This window comes from Atractosteus spatula, chromosome 12, assembly GCF_055471065.1.
Source record: "Atractosteus spatula isolate fAtrSpa1 chromosome 12, fAtrSpa1.hap1, whole genome shotgun sequence".
NCBI lineage: Eukaryota > Metazoa > Chordata > Actinopteri > Semionotiformes > Lepisosteidae > Atractosteus > Atractosteus spatula.
In genome coordinates this window covers 11,900,955-11,922,210 of record NC_142717.1, presented here as the reverse complement: position 1 = coordinate 11,922,210, position 21,256 = coordinate 11,900,955, and the positions used below count along the sequence as shown (strand labels likewise).

Genomic DNA, 21,256 nt, shown 5'->3' with positions numbered 1-21,256 from the left:
ATTCCATATCCTTCAGTTATTTTAAAGGTGCAAACTGCAAGGTGCCCTGTGTTTCTTCACATCACAAATCAGTCTTACCCAAGTGAACTAATTTGTATGACAGAAATTCATTTTTTAGGTAATATTCAAAAGCGGGAGTTTCATTTAGGAGGTTCTTGAACGTTACCAGTGAATGAGCTTGAATGGCTGTAATTGGAGAAGGGAAGTTCAGAGTTCTTTTTTATCCTTTTATCCTTTATCTAGTTGTAAACAAATTAAGTATGGCTTACAAAAATACATACTCTGATATAGCACTCTTCTCTCTCCTTTGGCTTTCTGTAAGACTCTGAGTGTTGGCTTTGGTCTTGTAACAGATTAACAGTTTCTCTAGTGAGGTGAAATACTGTAGGTGACTGGACGAGAAAGGAAAAAAGAAGCTACACTCAAAACTGCAATTTGAATTCCTTGGCTCACAATGGCATTTTTCATTCACATTCTTGATTTTAGTTATTATTGTGTTCAGCAATCAGGATTATGGAATGATTATATCTTTTAATGACACTTGCAGCAATATGACTCACCTTTGGGAGTGTCTGGTTTAAAAAATGTTGTAGCTCTACTCCAGAAAAAATGGGCACTGCACTAAAAGGTGCTTACAGTACAGTATATACAGGAATTTAATAATAATAATAATGATGATAATTACTTACACATATAGCGCTTTTCTGGACACTCCACTCAAAGCGCTTTACAGGTAATGGAGACTCCCCTCGACCACCACCAATGTGCAGCCCCACCTGGATGATGAGACAGCAGCCATAGTGTGCCAGAACGCTCACCACACATCAGCTATCAGTGGGAGGAGAGCAGAGTAATGTAGCCAATTCATAGATGGGGATTATTAGGAGGCCATGATTGGTAACAGCTAATGGGAAATTTAGCCAGGACTCCAGGGTTACACCCCTACTCTTTTCGAGAAACACCCTGGGATTTTTAATGACCACAGAGAGTCAGGACCTTGGTTTTACATCTCATCTGAAGGACGGCACCTGTTTACAGTATAGTGTCCCCATCACTATACTGGGGCATTAGTTTTTCCCAGGAGGTCTCCCATCCAGGTACTGACCAGGCTCACACCTGCTTAGCTTCAGTGGGTTGCCAGTTGTGAGTTGCAGGGTGATATGGCTGCTGGCCCTTTTTGTCTCTGCAGTTCTCATGTGATTGACATACTGTACCTGAGCCTCATTCCACTACCTACAAGGCTCCATTGCCTCATTTTTTTGTTGTGTGCTTGCTAGCTAAGATGGCCTAAAGGTAGGATCTACTGTATAACTATATACAGGATATACTTAGGATATACTGTAGATTTTATTAACTGGTTTCCCAAAGAAACATTTTGTTGTTTTTCTTAGATTTAATTTTAATGATTAGATAGATTCTCTTGAAAATGTCAGTTCATTATGTAATACCCATAACATGTAATGCATATGCTGTGTGTCACTCCTTTCTGTGCAGGTTTACTACAAAACACAAGTTCTGTATAGTCAACAGCAGACGTTAGAACATAGTGTCAGCTGACTTGTGGTATCTCAGAGCCTGCAGTTCTCTGACATTTAATTCTTGCAAGCATTGACTCGGAATCCCCCAAACTGCTGTGCATAAACAGAGCAAACAAAATGTGAAAATATTCATTGAGCTCTGAATCTCTTTTCCCCTTGTGAGACTTATAAACAAACTCCCAAAGTAGAAAAGCATAACCCGCGAAAAGAAATGCTTCTCCTTTGAACATGAATGAAGTGCTGTTGTGTAAAAATCTGCGCTCAAGGGGCTGACTCTCAAGGAAGAATTATGTGAAATGTTAGCACCTGGCAAAGTTTTATTATGTATGAATAAAACTTGGCAAACCCAGATACATCATTTAAATTGAAATGAAGATGACAGGAGCGGGCAGGCATGTTAGCAGAAGAGCGACTGAGTTACGTGGAATTACATGGTCCTGGAATTAAATTAGCCATACTTTGACAGTTTAACCTGGCTAGACTGCATAGTTCAACAAGGACAGGATCACTAAAAACGAATGTTTCTTTTTAATTAATGTTCCAGCTTTAGGATTGACCTATTTAAACAATATGGTGGTAATGCTAAGTTGGCTGTGTAACTGAGCATCACTAAAGGCAAATCCTGATATAGACTGGGGGACACTTGCATCTCCCTTCTCTACAGAGTGGGAAAGAACCCTCTAAAGCACAAGCTGTGAAGGTAGACAGCAGAGAGAGCTCTTACCAAAACTTGCATTTCAACAGGGCAACTCGCTGTCTATATGAGGAGATATAATAATAATAATAATAATCATAATAATAGCTTATATTTACAGTATATAGTGCTTTTCTGGACAGTCCACACAAAGAGCTTTACCAGTAATGGGGACTCCCCTCCACCACCACCAATGTGCAGCCCCCACCTGGATGATGCGATGGCAGCCATAGTGCACATAGTGCTCTCAGTGGGGAGGAGAACAGAGTGATGAAACCATTATGGGTGGTGTTAGTGAGGTGTTAGTGGGGCCAGCAGGGGGCGCTCACCCTGCGGTCCATGTGGATCCTAATGCCCCAGTATAGTGACAGGGACACTATACCGTAAACAGTCGCCGTTCTTCGGATGAGATGTAAAACCGAGGTCCTGACTCTCTGTGGTCATTAAAAATCCCAGGGTGTTTCTCGAAAAGGGTAGGGGTGTAACCCCGGCGTCCTGGCCAAATGTCCCATTGGCCCTTACCAATCATGGCCTCCTAATAATCCCCATCTATGAATTGGCTTAAAATGATCTCCCTAAAATGATAGTCTCCAACAGTTTCAACTCTCTGAGCCATGATTTCGCAGACCTTTCAGTCTGCATCCTTTTATGGCGAAGATTATCCTTGGATAACCTTTATCTAGGTCCTTAGCAGCCATATCACCCAGCAGCTCACAACTGGTAACCCACTGAAGCTCAGCAGGTATGAGCCTGGCCAGTACCTGGATGGGAGACCTCCTGGGAAAAACTAAGGTTGCTGCTGGAAGAGGTGTTAGTGGAGCCAGCAGGGGGTGCTCACCCTGCGGTCCATGTGGGTCTAATGCCCCAGTATAGTGATGGGGACACTATACTGTAAACAGGTGCTGTCCTGTCCTGTCCTGCGGTCATTAAAAATCCCAGGGCGTTTCTCGAAAAGAGTAGGGGTGTAACCCTGCTGCCCTGGCCAAATGTCCCATTGGCCCTTACCAATCATGGCCTCCTAATAATCCCCATCTATGAATTGGCTTAATCACTTTGCTCTCCTCCCCACTGATAGCTGATGTGTGGTGAGTGTTCTGGCGCACTTTGGCTGCCATCGCATCATCCAGGTGGATGTTGTACATTGGTGGTGGTGGAGGGGAGTCCCCATTAACTGTAAAGCACTTTGAGTAGAGTATCCAGAAAAGCACTATATAAGTGTAAGCAATTATTATTATTATACTGTAGGTTGCGGGCTGGTGTGGTGGCTCTATGGCTAAGTATCTGTGCCTGTGACTGAAAGGTTCCTGGTTTGTATCCCGCCCCCAGCAGAGGAATCCTACTCCGTTGGGCCCCTGAGCAAGGCCCTGAACCCCAACTGTTCCAGGGGCGCGGTATAAATGGCTGACACTGCGCTCGGACCCCAAGCTTCTCTCCCTGTCTGTGTGTCTCATGGAGAGCAAGTTGGGGTATGCGAAAAGACAAATTCCTCATATAAGAAATTGTATATGGCCCATAAAGTGATCTTATCTTATCTCTTATAGATGGAGATTATTAGGAGGCCATGATTGGTAAAGGCCAATGGGAAATCTGGCCATGATGCCAGGGTCACACCCCTACTCTTTTCGAGAAACACCCTGGATTTTTTAATGACCACAGAGAGTCAGGCCTCAGTTTTACATCTCATTCGAATGATGGCACCCTTTTATAGTACAGTGTCCCTGTCACTATACTGAGGCGTTAGGACCCACATAGACTGCAGGGTGAGTGCCCCCTGCTGGCTCCACAAACACCTCTTCCAGCAGCAACCTTAGTTTTTCCCAGGAGGCCTCCCTTCCTGGCACTGACCAGGCTCACACCTACTTAGCTTCAGTGGGTTGTCAGTTGTGCGTTACAGGGTGATATGGCTGCAGGCCTGATAGCCTTATGCAAACCTGTCTGGATTTAGTCAGGTTGTGGCTCTGGACCCTAGCAGGACAGAAGGGTAGAAGAAACAGGGAGGAGGAGAAAGGAAGGAAAGTGATGAGAAGAGGAGGAGGTAGAGACATACAAGCAGAAGGGAAAGAAGAGAGACACGGAGGCATCTTGGTCGTCTGCCTCACAGCTTCAGGGCACAGAGCTCCATTGTGGGCTAGGACATCTATCTGTATTAAGTCTGCATTTTCCCTCTGTGTTTGCGTGGGTTTTCAGCAGGCATTCCAGCTTCTACTCACCTCCTAAGGACATTTAAGATAGGTTTGATTTACTGCTCTAAACAGTCCCATTTACTGTTCAAGGGGAGTTCATATTTAGTCTGTGTTAGTTGATGGTGGGGTTGTTACCAGTGCAATTTACTGGGGCTATGAGGCTAAAAGAGAAATAAAACCAGATCATCTAGTTGGGACCAAACAGCCTCCTGTCATCTGTGTCTTCTCTGATGTGTATTCTACTACAGATTCCAAGTGGGCACAATTTACAAAACACTTGGGTTCAGTCCAAGATGCCTTTCCTTTCTACAGGCTGATCTAATCTGAGTCTTTTGCAGACATACTTTACATTTTTGTATATTTTTCCTGTTTCTGCATCTTTTGGTACTAAGGATTAGGCATAAAATCTCCATTAAAATAAGACTTCTGTCAGAAACTGGTAAGAGAGTGCTAATCATGATTGGATTAACATGAATCAAGTGTTTGTAAAGCAGTGTCTGAACTCCTTGAAGTTCCACCCATATGCTAACAATTTGGTCATCTTATTTAACACAAATACAGACAACAGCCATGATGGACCTATTGCTTCCTTTTAAGTGCGAATCCTTATTTTCTTATATCATTTTATGTTATAGCCCCTGTAATTCTTCTCACATGACAGATGGCCACTCTGAGCGCTGAACAAAATACAAGCAATTTCGTTATGATCACGTTGAGTGGGGGTAACATTCTAACCGCTCGTGCTCAATTACTCAATTAAGAAATCTACCTCTATTATTTTATTTTTTACATAATCCTGTATTAGCACAAGAGCAACACTGCTGTACATACTGTAGGAGGAGAAACAGTAATAACAGGGAGTGTTATAACTGGGGAGGGAGAGTGTACTGTGAATTAACAACTAATATTACAAAGAAAACTACACAACCAAGGAAAGGCAGTCACTAAGAGCTACAGTACATTAATAATTTAGTTTTATGCAGAACACAAAGGTGTCATTCTTTGTTTATGGAATCCTCCATCGATCACAATCCTGTGATTTGTAAAACACTTGCTACACACATATAGTTTCATCTTAAAGTTTTAAAGCTCAGTTTTAAACCAGTCTTTATTTAACGTTTACATCTGCACTTGTGGAGGGCATGAGATACCCACATTCCATACTGCATATATAGTATCTGGAACCAGAATATTGCTATGCTTCTCCTGCTGAATGGATAACCTTAATTAGGGGTAAGGGCTTCTAATGAAAAGTTGATTATATGCATGCATATATATTTAAACCTGTTATTTCTATACTTTATCCTGAGGCTGAAATAGTAATTATTTCAGGCAGGTGCAGGTATAGAATTTGTAGTCAATGTAATAATGTCCACAATGCTCAGAGCTATGCAGAAGTGAGAGAAAGGTGCTACAAAATCAATTCTGATTTTCCAAAGAACAGTCAGGAAAAGAACCTACCAGCTTTGTAAATGCTTTCTGCTGCTGATAATGCTTTTACAGCAAATGGAGTTGAAAATGAAAGTTCGGGAGGGATGACGACAGCCAAGTTCAATCAGGCTCAGCTATCAGTAATTCAAAATCAACCCTGGCATCATTTACTCACATAAACTACTAATACTGTACGCAATCCCCTTCTGTCCTTTGCATATGTCTATTGCATCTCTCCACCACCACATCTCCACCTCCACCTCCACCCTTGGTCACTCCTCACTCTGCATGGGGGTCCTAACCTCCTCATCCAATTTCCAGGAGAATGGCCCTCAGCAGGGCACATTAAACCAAATATACTGTGCATAAAATGCTAGATAAACCTCATTTTCCCCCCCCAATAACTTAATTTTGCAGTGTTTTTATTCCTAGTGAATTGTATAGTATACAAGGTATGTGTATCTGTTTTTGGCTGTAGCCAAAGTGTTTCCCACCATCGATAACAAAGGCTCCTGGATACCATCAGTTACTTGATCATGTGATTTTTTTTTATTCTTTTGGCATAGAGATAAAATGAAAAGAGAGATTTAAAAACGAGCATAATGATTTGGTTTATTTGCTAGGTTGGTTGAAATTCAAAATGGGGAGACTGACTTTGTTATCTGGCTGTATCTTGTACTGAATTCATATGGCTTAACCTGCTTTTTTGTATTAGTCAATTTTATTTTGAACTGTAAGATTTCTCATTTTGTCCTAAATAACTCAAAAGCATGACACCTCCATTATACTTCTACCTCCCATATCGTATTGATAGCGTATTAACGGGTTGTATAATGTACTTAGTATCTGTTTACTGGTCAGAGGAACAGAGAGCACATTTGTCATTGTGGCAATTATTTGCATAATTAGAAATTACACACTTCATATGTATAGGAAAGTATTTTTATCCTGGGATTCCTGTGATATTTGAAATGATGGGGACACACCTAATATTGCAAAAGATACAAGACCTAGATATAAATCCTTATATCATTCCACATTCCACAAGAGATACAGTTCATTGTCTCTAAATACTGTATCACACCTTGCCTGACATCTTTATTATAATCATTCAATTTTGAAGATATCAAAAAGAAGCTGACTTCAACCATAATCTGTTAATCTTATCTATTTTTTTATTTTTCGTCTGTCATGCTCAAATGTGGAATGTCAAGTTGTTGTTGTATGATTGGGTTTTGCTCAGCTTATTTTCTCACATGCTGAGACAATTTTGAATTGGCATTGCTGAATCCTATCCTCTTAGCATTTAGGTTTCCTGCATAAACATTTAGAAGAAACTAAACATTTCTTAAGTATTTTGTGTTAAAATAGTTTTAAACTGTCAATGTTTCTTTTAATTCTCTAGGTAATCTTTGGTCACATTTTTGTTAATTGTATGGTTTCATGCAACAATATTGTATGTATTTTTCAGAAGCCCGTCACATTTGCAAATCATATTACTGTATACATTTATATTCCATGGTTTTTAATGTGATTAATTGAAACTATGTGTTTTCTGTTTAGAATAAACATTATTGCTGTTACTATATATTCTCATTCAGTTGTATATTTAGAAAATATTAACTCTTGTGTGGTAAATAGATGAATGCATTATTACATTTTTGTCATTCAGTATTTGTTTCCATTGCTCAATATGGTATTTTCCCTGCCTTTCCATACTCTTATCAATGCTACACTATTTTAATGAGTACCTGCAGTTTTTCCTCTTATAAGAACAATTTTCTTGCTCTCCAGCAGAGCATGCTGAGATATCAAACTGTGTGCCAAATGCCTCTCTTGAATATTGAATGAACTTGTCTCCTGTTTAAATCACTGGGTAGCACTGTAAGGCATTGTTAACAATAATATCTGATAAGGTTTGCAAGGAAGGCCCTGTTCAATGAGTTCCGAAGGAATATTAGCTGACTTAATTAGTGCAGCGTTTTTTTCTCTCCTGTCTTTAGTTGGATATCCTGTAAAATTATATACTAGTTCTTTGTAATGTAAAATTAAGAGCACCATATACTCTATGTGTGTTTATGAGGTCTGTCCATCCCACACTTAAAACTCCAATTTCTTTCTGAACATTAAGTTATTAACTTTATTAAAAACCTTGAAAAGAGAGTTTTAATAGATCTGATATTATATGTTAAGATGCAGAATACAGCATTTTCTTGAAACTATCCTTCTTTATTTCTTACATTCTAGAGTACACCAACTCTTGTAAAAATGACTCGGTAATACAAATGAAATTTGGTATCATTTTCAAAGATAGCCAAGACAATTCTGGACCATTTTCCTGTATGATATAAATCTTAAACAATAGTCTGTACTGATAAGCCAGTGGTGCATAATGCCATTTGTGGAATGTTCCTTCCATCTCTGCTCTTAATGACCTAATTGAGATAATTACTTGCATAATCAGGAAACAAAGAACACATAGAAATGTCATTCTTGGTTATTAAGCAATAAAGTAGGCAAACACTATAAATGCTCAATTAAAAAAAGGTAAGATTTAGAATCATTACATAGAAAAACAAAAGGTTATTTAGAAAACAGTACTTTACATTAATATTTGGAATGAGCTTTACTATTTGAAAATTATACCTTTAGTGCTTTAGTCCTATTATTTGCATCATTTTAATATCAACTTTATTAAAGCAGTATTATGAAAAATTAAAGTATATTAAATTCTAATTATTCTAATAATATAATTATTTAAAAAACACAGTTGATGTGGCAGAAAACTACTGATTTTTAAAACGGTTAACTTTGAACTGTTTCAATAACATACAACCACATTCAGTTAGAAAGAGACATGCCAGTTGAGAAAATACAGACACACCTCAATAAAGGTAAAATGTGCACTGCACGTTTTGTAGCTGTCTTTGCTGATGATGTCATACACAGCATTATTATTAAGGTTAATAACTGTAAATAGATCCAATTGAACAGAAGAGCTTTGAGATGCTTGGACATAAGTTAATAAATCCTAATACAGTCGAATTTTCAGGGGTTCCTGAATAACAGAGAAGGTTGCAAAGAGAACTCCTTCACCATTACCACATTACCACTCTCTCTCTTTCTAGTTAGCATGTGACTCACTCTCAGGCTGTTGTATGGAATGGATTTAAAAATAATCCGCTTGGGTGCACATGTTTCAGAGGCCGCTGCCATCATTAGCTGAGCAGAACCTTCTCAATATCCTAAAGATCTGCAATGCAAAAGGTGCGCTTCTTAGATGTACTCGATTGACTCATCTTTGCATGACTAATCAAATACAGCTGTATGTTATTGAGACCAGTGAAAAAAGGCAGGGAGCAGCTGTTTCAAGATTGACCTACTGTAGCACACTCTGAAATTCCTTGTCTGGTCTCAGTAGTCTCTCTCTCAGGACTGATGTACTTTGAATGACTAGTACATTGTACAGAGCCTTTAGTCGTATTTTTTTTTCTTTGTAGATTGTGAATGTTCTTGGCAACACATAATTTATCACAACATCTGGCATTCTTGCAAAGGAGACAACCTGTTTTTCTCTGGTCAGATAAAAACAGATATGAATTCAGTGAGTGGCCGAAAGGTTAGGAAAATGCGTGTTTGAATTCTAGCAGCATCTTGCAACATGTATATAGCTTAACACAAGCAGAACTTGGAACCTCAGAAGCTGTAAACATAGAGTCTCAGAATTTTCAAGCATTTTAGGGTGCTAGATTATCGATGTTAAAGGCTTTTCTCCTTTATTCAGATATCAGAACATCAATTGGACTGTCTATAGAAATTGAGATTGTTAACTGGCTTGAGCTTGGGTGGTGCTGAAGACTTTATGACCATTAAAATAAAACAGTACCTTTGCCCCCCATATAGAGAGTAACATCCATCCATTTTCTTTCCACTTTATCCGTTTTCAGGTTCTCGGTGGAGACAGAGCCAATCTCAGCAAGTAACAGGCACATGGCAGGGTACACTCTGGATGGGACATCAGTCCATCACAGGACAGTCACACAGACACAAACACACTCACACCAGGGCCAATTGTTCCCAGATGCCAATTAACCTGGAGCACCAGAAGAAAACCAGCCAAAGTGGTTGTAATCAGACCATTGAATGAGCATCATCAGGGTGAGGATGTTTGATTGCAATGCCCCGGGTGGTACCTGCTGCGCCTCCCAGGCAATTGAATGACCTAGTAGGTACCACCCAGCAGGTATCATTCCATGTGCAGTAGGTATCACCCTCCCCCTTTCAGTGGTCTAGTCATAAAGAGATCAAGTGCAGAAATTCACACAAACCCAGGGAGAACACACACATTTCATGCAGGTAGCACCCAGGTAGCAGGTGGTAGGATCCCAGCCACAAACTGTCCTCCTCCCTGTGCTCTGGCAAGAGATACTGCACTATTAAAGCAAAAACCACTAGACTCAAGAGCAGCTTCTATCCCACTGCAGTACACATCTTCAACAGCTAACTGCAGTGCCTCAGACTCAATTCACATCTGCACTATGCACTTTTTGCATGGTCTGCCATGTGCTTTTTCTTCTCATTACTACAGTATGTATTTATTGTCCCACAATACATTGTTCTTATTATTGTGTTTGTAATGTACTGTCTACATTGTGTGGTGTTGTTTGTTGTATTGTGTATGTCTTGAGAGATCAGTGCCTTTAAGAATTCCAGTGCACAGTACGTTTACATACTGTATGGCAATAAACTACTTTACTCTCTCTACTCTACTCTCAGTGTCCAGCATTGAACCCAGGGCTCCAGCACTGTGAGACAGCAATGCTAACTACTGTGGCACTGTGCTGCCCAAGGATAACATAAGACAAAATAAGTTCTGCTATGTCTACATACTGTACACATTTTTAAGATGCTTATACACTTTCAGTATGAATGTCCATGTATTTTTTTAGTTAAATGATTACACAAGCTGAATTATAAACCAAAAAAAGTAACAATAAATTAAATAAAGGTACTAATATATTTGTCACCATTTCCTTCTTGAAGAATTCAAAAGAAAATAGAAAACCACATTACAGGCCACAGTTGGTTTTGTTAAAAAGAAACAGGTCATTACTGTTGTCAATAGCTCATTGAGAGATGACTTAATCACTCCGATTGGATGTGAGAGTCTAATGAGAATGAAAAATTGTCTATTGACTCCTTCCTCCAAGATCAGTGAACTTAAGAGTAAAAGAAGCCTAGTTCCATCTATTTCTGCATTAGTGTGGCATTGATAGGATACCTAAAGACAACCTAGGTTACAACTAATTCCTAACTTCAAACTGTTAAAGCTTCAGAGATACTGTATACAGTATAAGGACAATATGCAAGAGATGTTTGGATATCAGTTCAAATTAACCACATTCAGAGCACAGGCATAGATATTTAAAAATCTTTTTTTTTTAATTTACTTTCAAAGATTCTAAAGTTTAGTTTTCAAACATACCTTTCTTGGCATTACATTACAAAAGGACTTTTGAGTTCTATTCTTATCATAATAGAACAAGTTAGACAACAAACAATTGGGCAAGTCAGAGCTGTCTTTCTTATACAAACTTTCCTTGGTTTTCAAGCTAGCAAGACTAATGAAAAGCTAATAATGATGTGCGAAAGATGAGGGACACCTAAACAGGAGGCTACAGTCATGGAAGAAGTGTCTTGGGCCGATGTTACACTACAGTACCTCATAGCTGTGGAAGTCACTCATCTCTTTTCACAACAGGCTCAGTAACATTTATTATTATGCAAAATAAATTCCAGAGTGACATTATTACAAATGCAAACAGCATATTATAAAATTAAATTTCTAAAACAATAGGGTAGCCTAATTACCTAGTAATTAAAGGACACACTCCACAATGGCACATTAAGCAGTCAGGACACTGACCAATTTCTTTCCATTAACATTTTCTGCTTGATTAAAACTCATGCCAATGTCAAACTCCAGAACAAGTTAATACTATTGAATAAACTTAAATAATTGTCCCGGTCAATATAAAATTACTTTGGTGTCATAGCATTGAGACCAGTGAGTTTTCAAATCAGATGAGGTTAATTCATCCACCTACTGTACAGTGCATTGTTTGGTTGCTACCAGCGAATTGATCCGAATATCTTTTCAGTCCATTTCCTGAAAGCCACAAGCCTTTTTGTAAAGAAATGCCCCATGTTCTGTGATGTGCACTTCCCTATAGTTTGTAATGTGTGTCCTGTGGTTTGTGTTGCACTGTTGATTATTAAGGATTCCAAATGGTTAGATTTATTAAACTAAAAATGCATCTGATGATTTTGCGTACTTAAATCACGTTTCCTTACAATGCAAAAGGGGACCTGATTCAAAGATACTAAATAAACCTAGTTACTATGTATAATATTCTATCCAGCCTGTTGTAGAAATTACCTGTTAACTGTTGACAAAACAGTGATTTAAATTCATAAGATGCTATCTTCTTAATATAATAATGGAAAAATGTTTCAATATACTGTATGACAATTTTACAGTCAGTACGTCTTTGCATTTTAAATAAAATCTGAGTTGTAAACAAAAAACTGGAAAAAAATACAGTTTCTTTTTATTGAAACAGATGTAATGTTTTTGGACTCATTAAAGATAAATGAAACAGGATGTTGAAGAATACTATAGCTCCAGTATATACTGTAATCAATATTTAAATTTGTTCCCACTAATAGATACTGTATTTAGATTGGAACAAAACTGCACAGTTTTCAGCAGAAGCTTTGCATAAATTATTAATTGGAAGGGATACTATTTTTCAATCCATAAAACTATGCATTTAACCTTGCCTGTATCTTTCATTGGCTTAAAATTTCACAGCAGGAGTTTAACTGTGTTGTTATAGATAGATACTCTGTGATGAACAGGAATAATTACACCTACTGTACATCACCCAGAAACATTTAAATTGGGGAAATCTAGCTCAGATAAGCTATTTTTAGATGCTCGCAATCGGTCAATTTTTGAAGGAGATTTTTCACCTGATTGCAATCATTTTGTTATAATAGAGATTTGTATATTCAGTAACTTGGGATTTCATGCATTATCCATTTGGTCTTCTCCCTGTGCATATTTGGCTGCCAGGCTACAGAAGTAATCAAGTCATCTTTTAACTTGCCAGCATTATTTTTTGGAGCTTCTGACAGCCTGACTGGCTAGAACGCCTTAAAAAGTTTATGGATAATGTCCACACCTAAATAAGATAAGGTATGCCACATGTACACAGAGGTTTTTTTATTATCCAGAAAACCAAATACTGTTCAGTGTAAAAGTGAGTGAGTTTGCATGTACAGTATGAATACAGTATATACTGTAAAACTCCTTCTTAGTGGTCTGCCTGGGTTTTTTATTTAGGCTCAAAGTAATATCTTAAATGTCAAGATAATGCCGTTCCATTGTCTTCTCAGAAGTGATTAATTTCCAGATGTATTGTACAGCAGTATGTGCATTTCTAGTTGGGTGTTAGGATTTAAATAGTTAGTGAAGAACAAAAAGTCAAGAAATCCTGAAAAATATCTGTCCGTGTTGCAGTATAAGGAAAAAAAATACAACTAAATACATGTTCATTGGGCAGCCGTGCAAGTTAGAGCTCTTGCAGTCTCAGTGTTGAAAATGAAATTTTAAACACCGTTCAAGTTAGCTTGTTTTTATAAAATATGTCACAAACGGGTTCAGCTGTTACAGTGGTGTTCTATGCCAAAAGTACAGGGAAAGAGAAGCAAAAGAAAATGTATACTTGATGCTTATGAATTATGATACTCAATTCCTTTTTATGATTTTCTTTTATTGAGTTCAAAATATTAATATCCTCGATGGGATTCAAATACTAAGTCTAAGTTGTATGAACTCAGTCCATTTTGTTTGACCAGCATCCTCATGCTCATCCTCATCCTTGTTCTCTGAGGTTTATACAACATTGAGGTTTACTGCCAGGTGAACCAAACCACACACTATTTCATATCAACTGGCAAAACAACCTGTGGCTTTTAGGTGAGTGTTCTACAACTCTGGAATCTGTATGACTAGAACACTGTATGAAGTAATATAAACAATTTCCACACAGCCTGGAATTAAATTTAGCTTATTTTGCTTAAAAATTAATGGAATTTATGAGCAGTTTCTGGAAGGAACTTATATTATTACTTAAGAAGGGTTACAAATGAAAGGAGGCAATTCTGCCCATTCAATCATATAGTAAATTGCTAATTCTTTAATAGTTAATTGATCTGAGAAAATCATCAGTCATTTCTTGAGTGAATCTAAGGTACTGCATGACAGTGTAAAACATACATCCAGACAAACCATTATAGCCAACAACAACATGGCTGGGTGGCTTGTTCCACACTCCCACAACCCTTTGGGTAAAGAAGTACCTCCTGTTCTCAGTTCCAAATACACTTGGAATAGATCTGTGCCTCTTTCACTAACTCTAGACTCTGTGTATTAATACATCTTAAATAATCTCTTAAATTCTCTTAAATAATACATCTCAGGGCATGTTAAATCTACATGGATCCCCAATCCTTCACTGGGGCTGTGTTCATTTAAATTGTCCACTGCATGTAATTGTTACTGTAATTGTGACAAAATTCAAAAAGGCCTTGAATTTGAATCATGTCTTTCCCCTAGTTAAAAGTCTTGCATTCTTGCAATATTATTAGATTACTAATTTACTTTAACTTAATGCACATATAATATAAAACATAAGAAATAAGAAAATGACACAAGGGAGGGATGCTGGGTGATTGAAAGACTTGCAATCAAAGACACATGTCCAAAATCATGTCACATGTCCAAAATCAGACCAATAATAATTTCCATTTTAATTAACTCTGACACCAGGAAATGACTGAAGGATGGCGCCCACCTGGTTTGTTCTCAGCTGGAGGTCACAATTAAAACTGGCAAAGCTTCCTGCTGGAAAGTCTTTGCCCACATCAGGGTGGAAATACTGTGAGAAACAGATTGATTGGATGAGGTGTGTTTCTCTGCTGTTCTACCTGACAGTCTTCCATGTGGGAAGCACCTGACTGCCAATAAAGTTTCATAAAGTATTCATGGTGGCCTACTGCTAATGCCTTTTTCAGTAGCACAGAAGTTGATGATCTGCCAGAACAAATAAATATTTCACTGTCTGCTTATCTCTCTTAATAAGCTATTAATATTTAGAACAGAAATTGTTCCTGTAAGCTATGAAGTCTGATGATATGTGTTTCAGTTCCACCCCTAGTCCTTGTAGTCACTCTTTTACATGCAAAATTGCATTTTTGAAAGGATAGTGATGAACAATGACCTTGCTACAAGTGCAGTTGTTAACATTTCCTCGATAATAACAATACCACACACATCAGCTGGACAGAAAGGGCTGCATATCTGCTTGGAAACTTTTGCTGAAAAATCAATAGGATGGAGCAAAGATTTCGGAGCAGCTACACTTATTCAGACTGTTTTTCAAGTCACGGAACAAAGCAGGTTGTATGCCTCAGCACAAGGTGATTGCGTTGATTAAATCTACATCAACTGGGCTACCAATAATGTTACCCTCACATATACAAAAGATGTGATTTGTTTTCATACTTTTAGCAAGAGAATCACATGCTCTATACAGTATAAGGTGTTTGCATTTATGTTTTCATTTTCAAGTGGATATCAGAGTTACCTTTGTTTTTCAGTGTATGAAATTATACATGCACACCATGTCCTTGTGCAAGCCATTTACAGAAACTAGGTAATGATCCATGTATCCACGGGTAGCACAGAGTCACTCACAAGACCTTGTCTGATCTGAAGGACTGTGCACAAAGAGGATAAGGAACGTGCTCAGAATAACAACTTTCATTCAGCGGTGGAACTGAGATTTGAATGAGGAAAATACACCTAACAAGTGCATTTCTTTACCAACTGCACCACCTAGTATCTGTAGGATCTACTAGAAGTTATCCTCACTGTGTATCCAGAATCTCTTGCTATTTTGCTGTACTGTGTATCAAAAGCTGTGGTGGAGTGAAATGTGTCCTCTGTATGTAATGCGCTATTGAAACATAAGGATTTACACATACTGATCACAAAATAAATCCCCAGCCCAGCTCCCACAAAGAATATACAGTATCCAGTTTCTGTTCTCGTTTAGTATAAGCAGATTAAAACACCTGGTGCAAAGTTGTTCCACTTGATCTCAAAAGGAACTTGGGATTCTACTGTAGTAAGATAATGGCATGAATGCCATTAGTTAGAGAAGTGGATGATAAAAAATGGATGATACTAATCCTTTTAGTGTTCAATTCCCTTAGCTAATCAGAGAAACACCATGTTAATGTTCCTTTGATGAGTAATAGCAACAGGTTCTGTAACATTACATTCCACAGGGGTTTTGGTAAAGACAACCAAACTAACATATATGACCATAAAGAAATAACAAACTAAGCTGTCGAAAATATTCTTAAAATCCAGATGTTACAGTATATACAGTATATTATATACTGTATAAGCATACTGTACCTACAACTAAGGTAAAGAGTAGATGAGACAGTAGATAATGGCTAGCTTGGCAATATGAACCATGTTTTTCACAACCATTATAGATTCTTGGCACCGTTTTATAACTGAAAAAAATCCATTACCTAGAGCTGCTTTATCATAATGAGGGTCATGGGAAGCCAGAGTCTATCCCAGTACACACGGCAGGATACACTTGGAGAGCACACAACTACATCACAGGGGACACACACACAAGAATAATTTAAAGACGCCAATTAACTTAGCCGGTGGGTCTTAGGAATATGGGAATGAAACCAGAATACCCAGAGAAATTTGCGCAAAGAGAAAACGTGCAAACACCACACATCCTGTGTCCCAGGTCTCAGCCTGGAATCGAACCCAGAACTCAAGAATTGTGTGGACGCACTTCTGACTGCACTGCCACCAACATTTTCTTGCAAAACAATTGTGTTTTGACAGAATGATTTTTAAAGGCACAAGCAATAACTTGTCTGTATTGCACATTGTGTGTTTCAGTGTAAGCACTTTTTTTAGAATAGGAAAAGGCTGCCGGTTTTGACTGTGTAGGATTACTGAGGCAGCCTCAGAACCAGTTGGATCATTCAATACATAAGATGACTACATATACATATATTCCTTAACCACCCTGGTCTTATAAATATAATCCCTGTATGTTATTTGCCAAGACTGTCAGTCTTGTTTATCATCCAGTTACAATCAGTATCTTAAAAATACTATGTAACCAAAAATCAGAATGCTTTCCAACCAAAAACAGAAACATGCAGTAAAGTAGGCAGACATTTTTGTTGAAAATTAAGGGTATGGAAAATGTAGGCAATACAGTATACTTTAAGATCAGTTGCAGTAGAAAGGCCCCTGATGGCAAGATTTATTAACAAAACAGTTATAAGGTACACTAGTAGGTTATGAATTATCTTAATTGCCTTGATCTTTATCCTGCAGTATTAAATGACATAGACCATGAATTATACCAGTAAATTAGTATATTTTGTCTAGAAATAATTTAATAATACAATAATAATTCCAACTGGTCATAAGAGGAGATCAAAGCTTAAGGAAGCTGGATTCAAACCATATGGTTTCTGCTCTGAACAGCAACTAAGTACAACTAACAGGATTTAAAAAGGAATAAATCTACATCCCCCAGCTTGCCCTTCTACTGTGCCAACATTCTGCAGTGTTACAATTCTGCTGCACCACATCTTGTTCTCGCTGTTGCTACTGCCTCTTTCAAACACAAAATGAATTACGGCAAACAGTCCTGCAAACAATTCTATAAAATATCACTACGTACAAGGAGACGTTTGGTTTAAAGCATGGGAAGCTCTCAAAATGCCTCCTTCCTCCCGAAGAAAAAGAAGTGAAATGTTTCTAAGATGTGCTGATATTGCATCCACTGTTTATAGGGTGTGTCAGAACCTTTAATTGCTCTTTTTGCAATCTTTCATTCAAATCTAATTTTCCTTGATGTTTTTACTAACATAAGATTTATGTTCGAAACACAAAGCAGTGGAATCCAGAAAAAATGTCAGCGTATTTACACACTGTTTCAGTGTTTCTTAGTTATTTGATTTAGATTTTCCCTTTTACACAGTGGTATGGTTTTCCAAAAGGAGCAATGAACTGCAACATTGATTCTTAATTGGAAGTTTTACTCACCTTCTGATAGGGCCAATGGAAACCACTCTGTAATGAAACATTGTATAGTGCACATGTAGTTCAGTACACACTACTACTTAATATTTAATAATAATCCTACTATACCTTGTGAAAAAGAGAACAATCTTTATCAGACATACTGAAAAATGTATTGTTGCATAATGAAAAATATGCAGTACTGCTGTTATTTATTTTGTGAATCAAATAAAATGCACAGTACTGAATTGACAAACCCAGTTTTTATATTTAACTGAACAGTTTACAGTATGTGTCATGTTTTGGGGAAAACAGAATAGCAGGCCCATTAAAAAAATTCCAGGTTGATTTTACAGCTTGTGCCCCTCATAAAAAGGTGAACTAGTATTACTAGAGAAATCAGTAATATCACTAATAAAAAAAAATCTCTTAACCCCACTTGTTAGCTACCATTCAACATTCTTAACCTGCCAAAGAAACATGTCTTTTTTATATCTGTGGCACACTTGCATTAACTAACTATACATATATTCAATATTTATATACCTATACAAAAAGCAGAAGCTTTAGTGCAATGCTCTCTCAGTTAAAAAAAGACCAGAAAAGACCTTAATTTACAGTAGGTGAATACAGTACCTTTACAGTAGATATCTATTTTGATCCCTTGAGCTCAAAGAAATGTGGTAGAAATTCAAAGCTCAAAGAATGATGAATGCAATAGCTCTAGTTGTTCCTGGTAATCTTAAATAGATATGAAAAAAACTAATGATGGAATATTTTTTTCTACCCATTCTTTTGTACCTCCCGAATCTGAATTTTTAATGGTTACTTTGATTCAGTTTTCTTTGTAATACACTACATAATTCAGGAATTTAATATTTTAGGTACAGTACACAAGTGCTCTTTTGTATAAATGAAGAATACGAATCACATGGACACACTTTAAAATTCCACCAATGTCCACATACAGTATATTACACATTTAAGAACTAATTGTAGTACTATTCCACATACATGATAAAATGTTTGTTTGTCATTCTTTGTAAAAGTGTAAAATGTGCAATTTAACACATACTGTAACATTTGGTGTAACAGTCATTTCAGGATTGAATGTTAAAGAAATTGAATGTTAAAGAAATTATGGAAATCTTAAGCTCTCTCCACAACCTTGATGCTTAAAATAATATTCTAAATATATTTAATTTGATTCTGTTATATTATATTATCCAGGACATGATTTATTACTACCTCTCTATTGTGAGCAGCATAAACTAATATAGCCCATTAAAACTTCAAATATTTGAATCTTTATAAACTCTGTGTATATACAGTAGTCCAGTGTAAGCAATGGTTAATATTTGAGAACTAACTTCCTGTGCTTTTACAGTATGTCTGTTGCATGGATTTTTGTCTTAATGAATTGGAAGGCCATAACTGGCACCCAGTCTCGTTTGTAACATAAAATTTCAAATGCAGTGCATAGAAAACTAAACTTTTAACAACTGCGTCTTTCTAAATTGAAAGTAATGATTAGTTTAAATGTGGTTTTCGTGGATAATGCTAGCAATGTATCATAACATAATGATCAAATCCTTGGTTTTAACTAACCTAGAGTAATAACACTTCTGAATTTCAAGTTGTGGGGAAAAAAATTGTGCTTCTTAGATGTAAATCATATAATATTGTCAAAAATTCAGTTTGAAAGGGAATTTAATATGCGGCACTAACAAATGCAGAAACTGTCATAAGATGTTTAATGAATTCTCATTAAACAATGACTTTTTTTTTAATTTTTCAGCTTTCCTTTGCGGCAACAACACCAGTTCTTGCTGACAAGAAAAAGTATCCCAACTTCTTTCGGACAGTCCCATCAGACAACGCAGTGAATCCAGCTGTGATTAAATTCCTCAACCATTTTAATTGGAGCAGAGTGGGTACCCTGACCCAGGATGTACAGAGGTTCTCTGAGGTAAGAGCAACTTCCATTTGTTGGTACAGCTGCTGGAGTATCCTAGATAGGTTTTATATCAAGTAATGGAAGTTTTGAAAAGATTAGGAGGTGCTCTTTATCTATTTATGGACACGTTGTCTGTCTCCCAGCACAGAATAGCCTGAAAGCTGTATTTAATTAACAATTTAAAGTTGATATGCTGATATGTGCCATTTCATTTTTACAATTTAAACATGATTTTGTAATTTTAAGAAACGTGTGCCCTACCATTTAAGAATTCATACAAAGGAAAGAACACAAAGCACTGCGTGATCTCTGAGAATTTGCTTCCTCTGTATTTTTATTGTTTTCTTTTCACTTAACACCAATCTCAGTCCTTCAGGCAGAATATAATAAGATGAACACACTGTATGTGTGTGAAATAAATCCTTGTCTGTAGAGAATTCAAAACAAATCCTGTTCCGTGTGCTGATTCACAGCCTGGTTTGAAATGTTCCATAATTTTGAAATCATGTGAAGTGTACAAGGATGAGTCCATGATCATTTAAAGATGTTTTAATAATTCTTTGCTCGGCTGCCTAATCAGAATGTAGCTTAGGCAGAGACAAAGATTTTGTTTCATCTCAGTGAACATCTCTCTTTCCAGAAGTCTGTTTCAACTGCTTAGCTGGAGTTTTCACTTGATAATGGAAACATGTGCCAACACATTCTGGAAAAGCCCGTGGGGCTGTCTGTTGGTCCATTCCTTTTGGGAGCAAGAAAAAAAGTTTTTTTTAGCACATTTTAGCACTTTTATAACAGAAATAATTCAGCTTTAAAATGCATGTACTTTACGCAGAACAAGTACAGAATAAATAGAGGAAAGAAAGTACAGTAGAACTCACTCTTTTCCTTATTCTAGGATGTCCTTCAAATAAAAGGGAAAATAAATTGTAACATCACTTCTCCTCCTAGCAGAAAATGCTTAATTTCTCAGGAGACAACAGCAGATAAAGCATTAAAAAATAAAAATAAAGAGAAGGTCAAAAGGGAAAAGAGGGTTTTTTTTGCTCATTTGCTTGGTAGTGATATGTTGATCTGAAACTTTCACCTAGCTGTTTCTTGAAAGTTCCTTAGGACTTTGTTTCAGCAACACAAGTGGACCGCCTTATCCAGAAATCCAAATATGTTTTCCCTTTCCTAATCCCAAAGACACTTCTTCCCGGTTTCAGGGCTTTGTCCTTTAGTCTTTGACTCAGTGTCGATCCTGAA

General features: G+C 37.2%; 1 protein-coding gene across 1 annotated transcript in view; it reads left to right on the top strand.

Annotated features, from left to right (window-relative positions):
- Window positions 1-21,256, top strand: part of gabbr2 (gamma-aminobutyric acid (GABA) B receptor, 2) — a 336,240-nt gene that overhangs the window by 166,189 nt on the left and 148,795 nt on the right. The window contains exon 3 of the mRNA XM_088929017.1: window positions 19,853-20,023. Coding sequence (XP_088785143.1) covers window positions 19,853-20,023 — 171 coding nt within the window. The remainder of the gene's footprint in view (window positions 1-19,852; window positions 20,024-21,256) is intronic.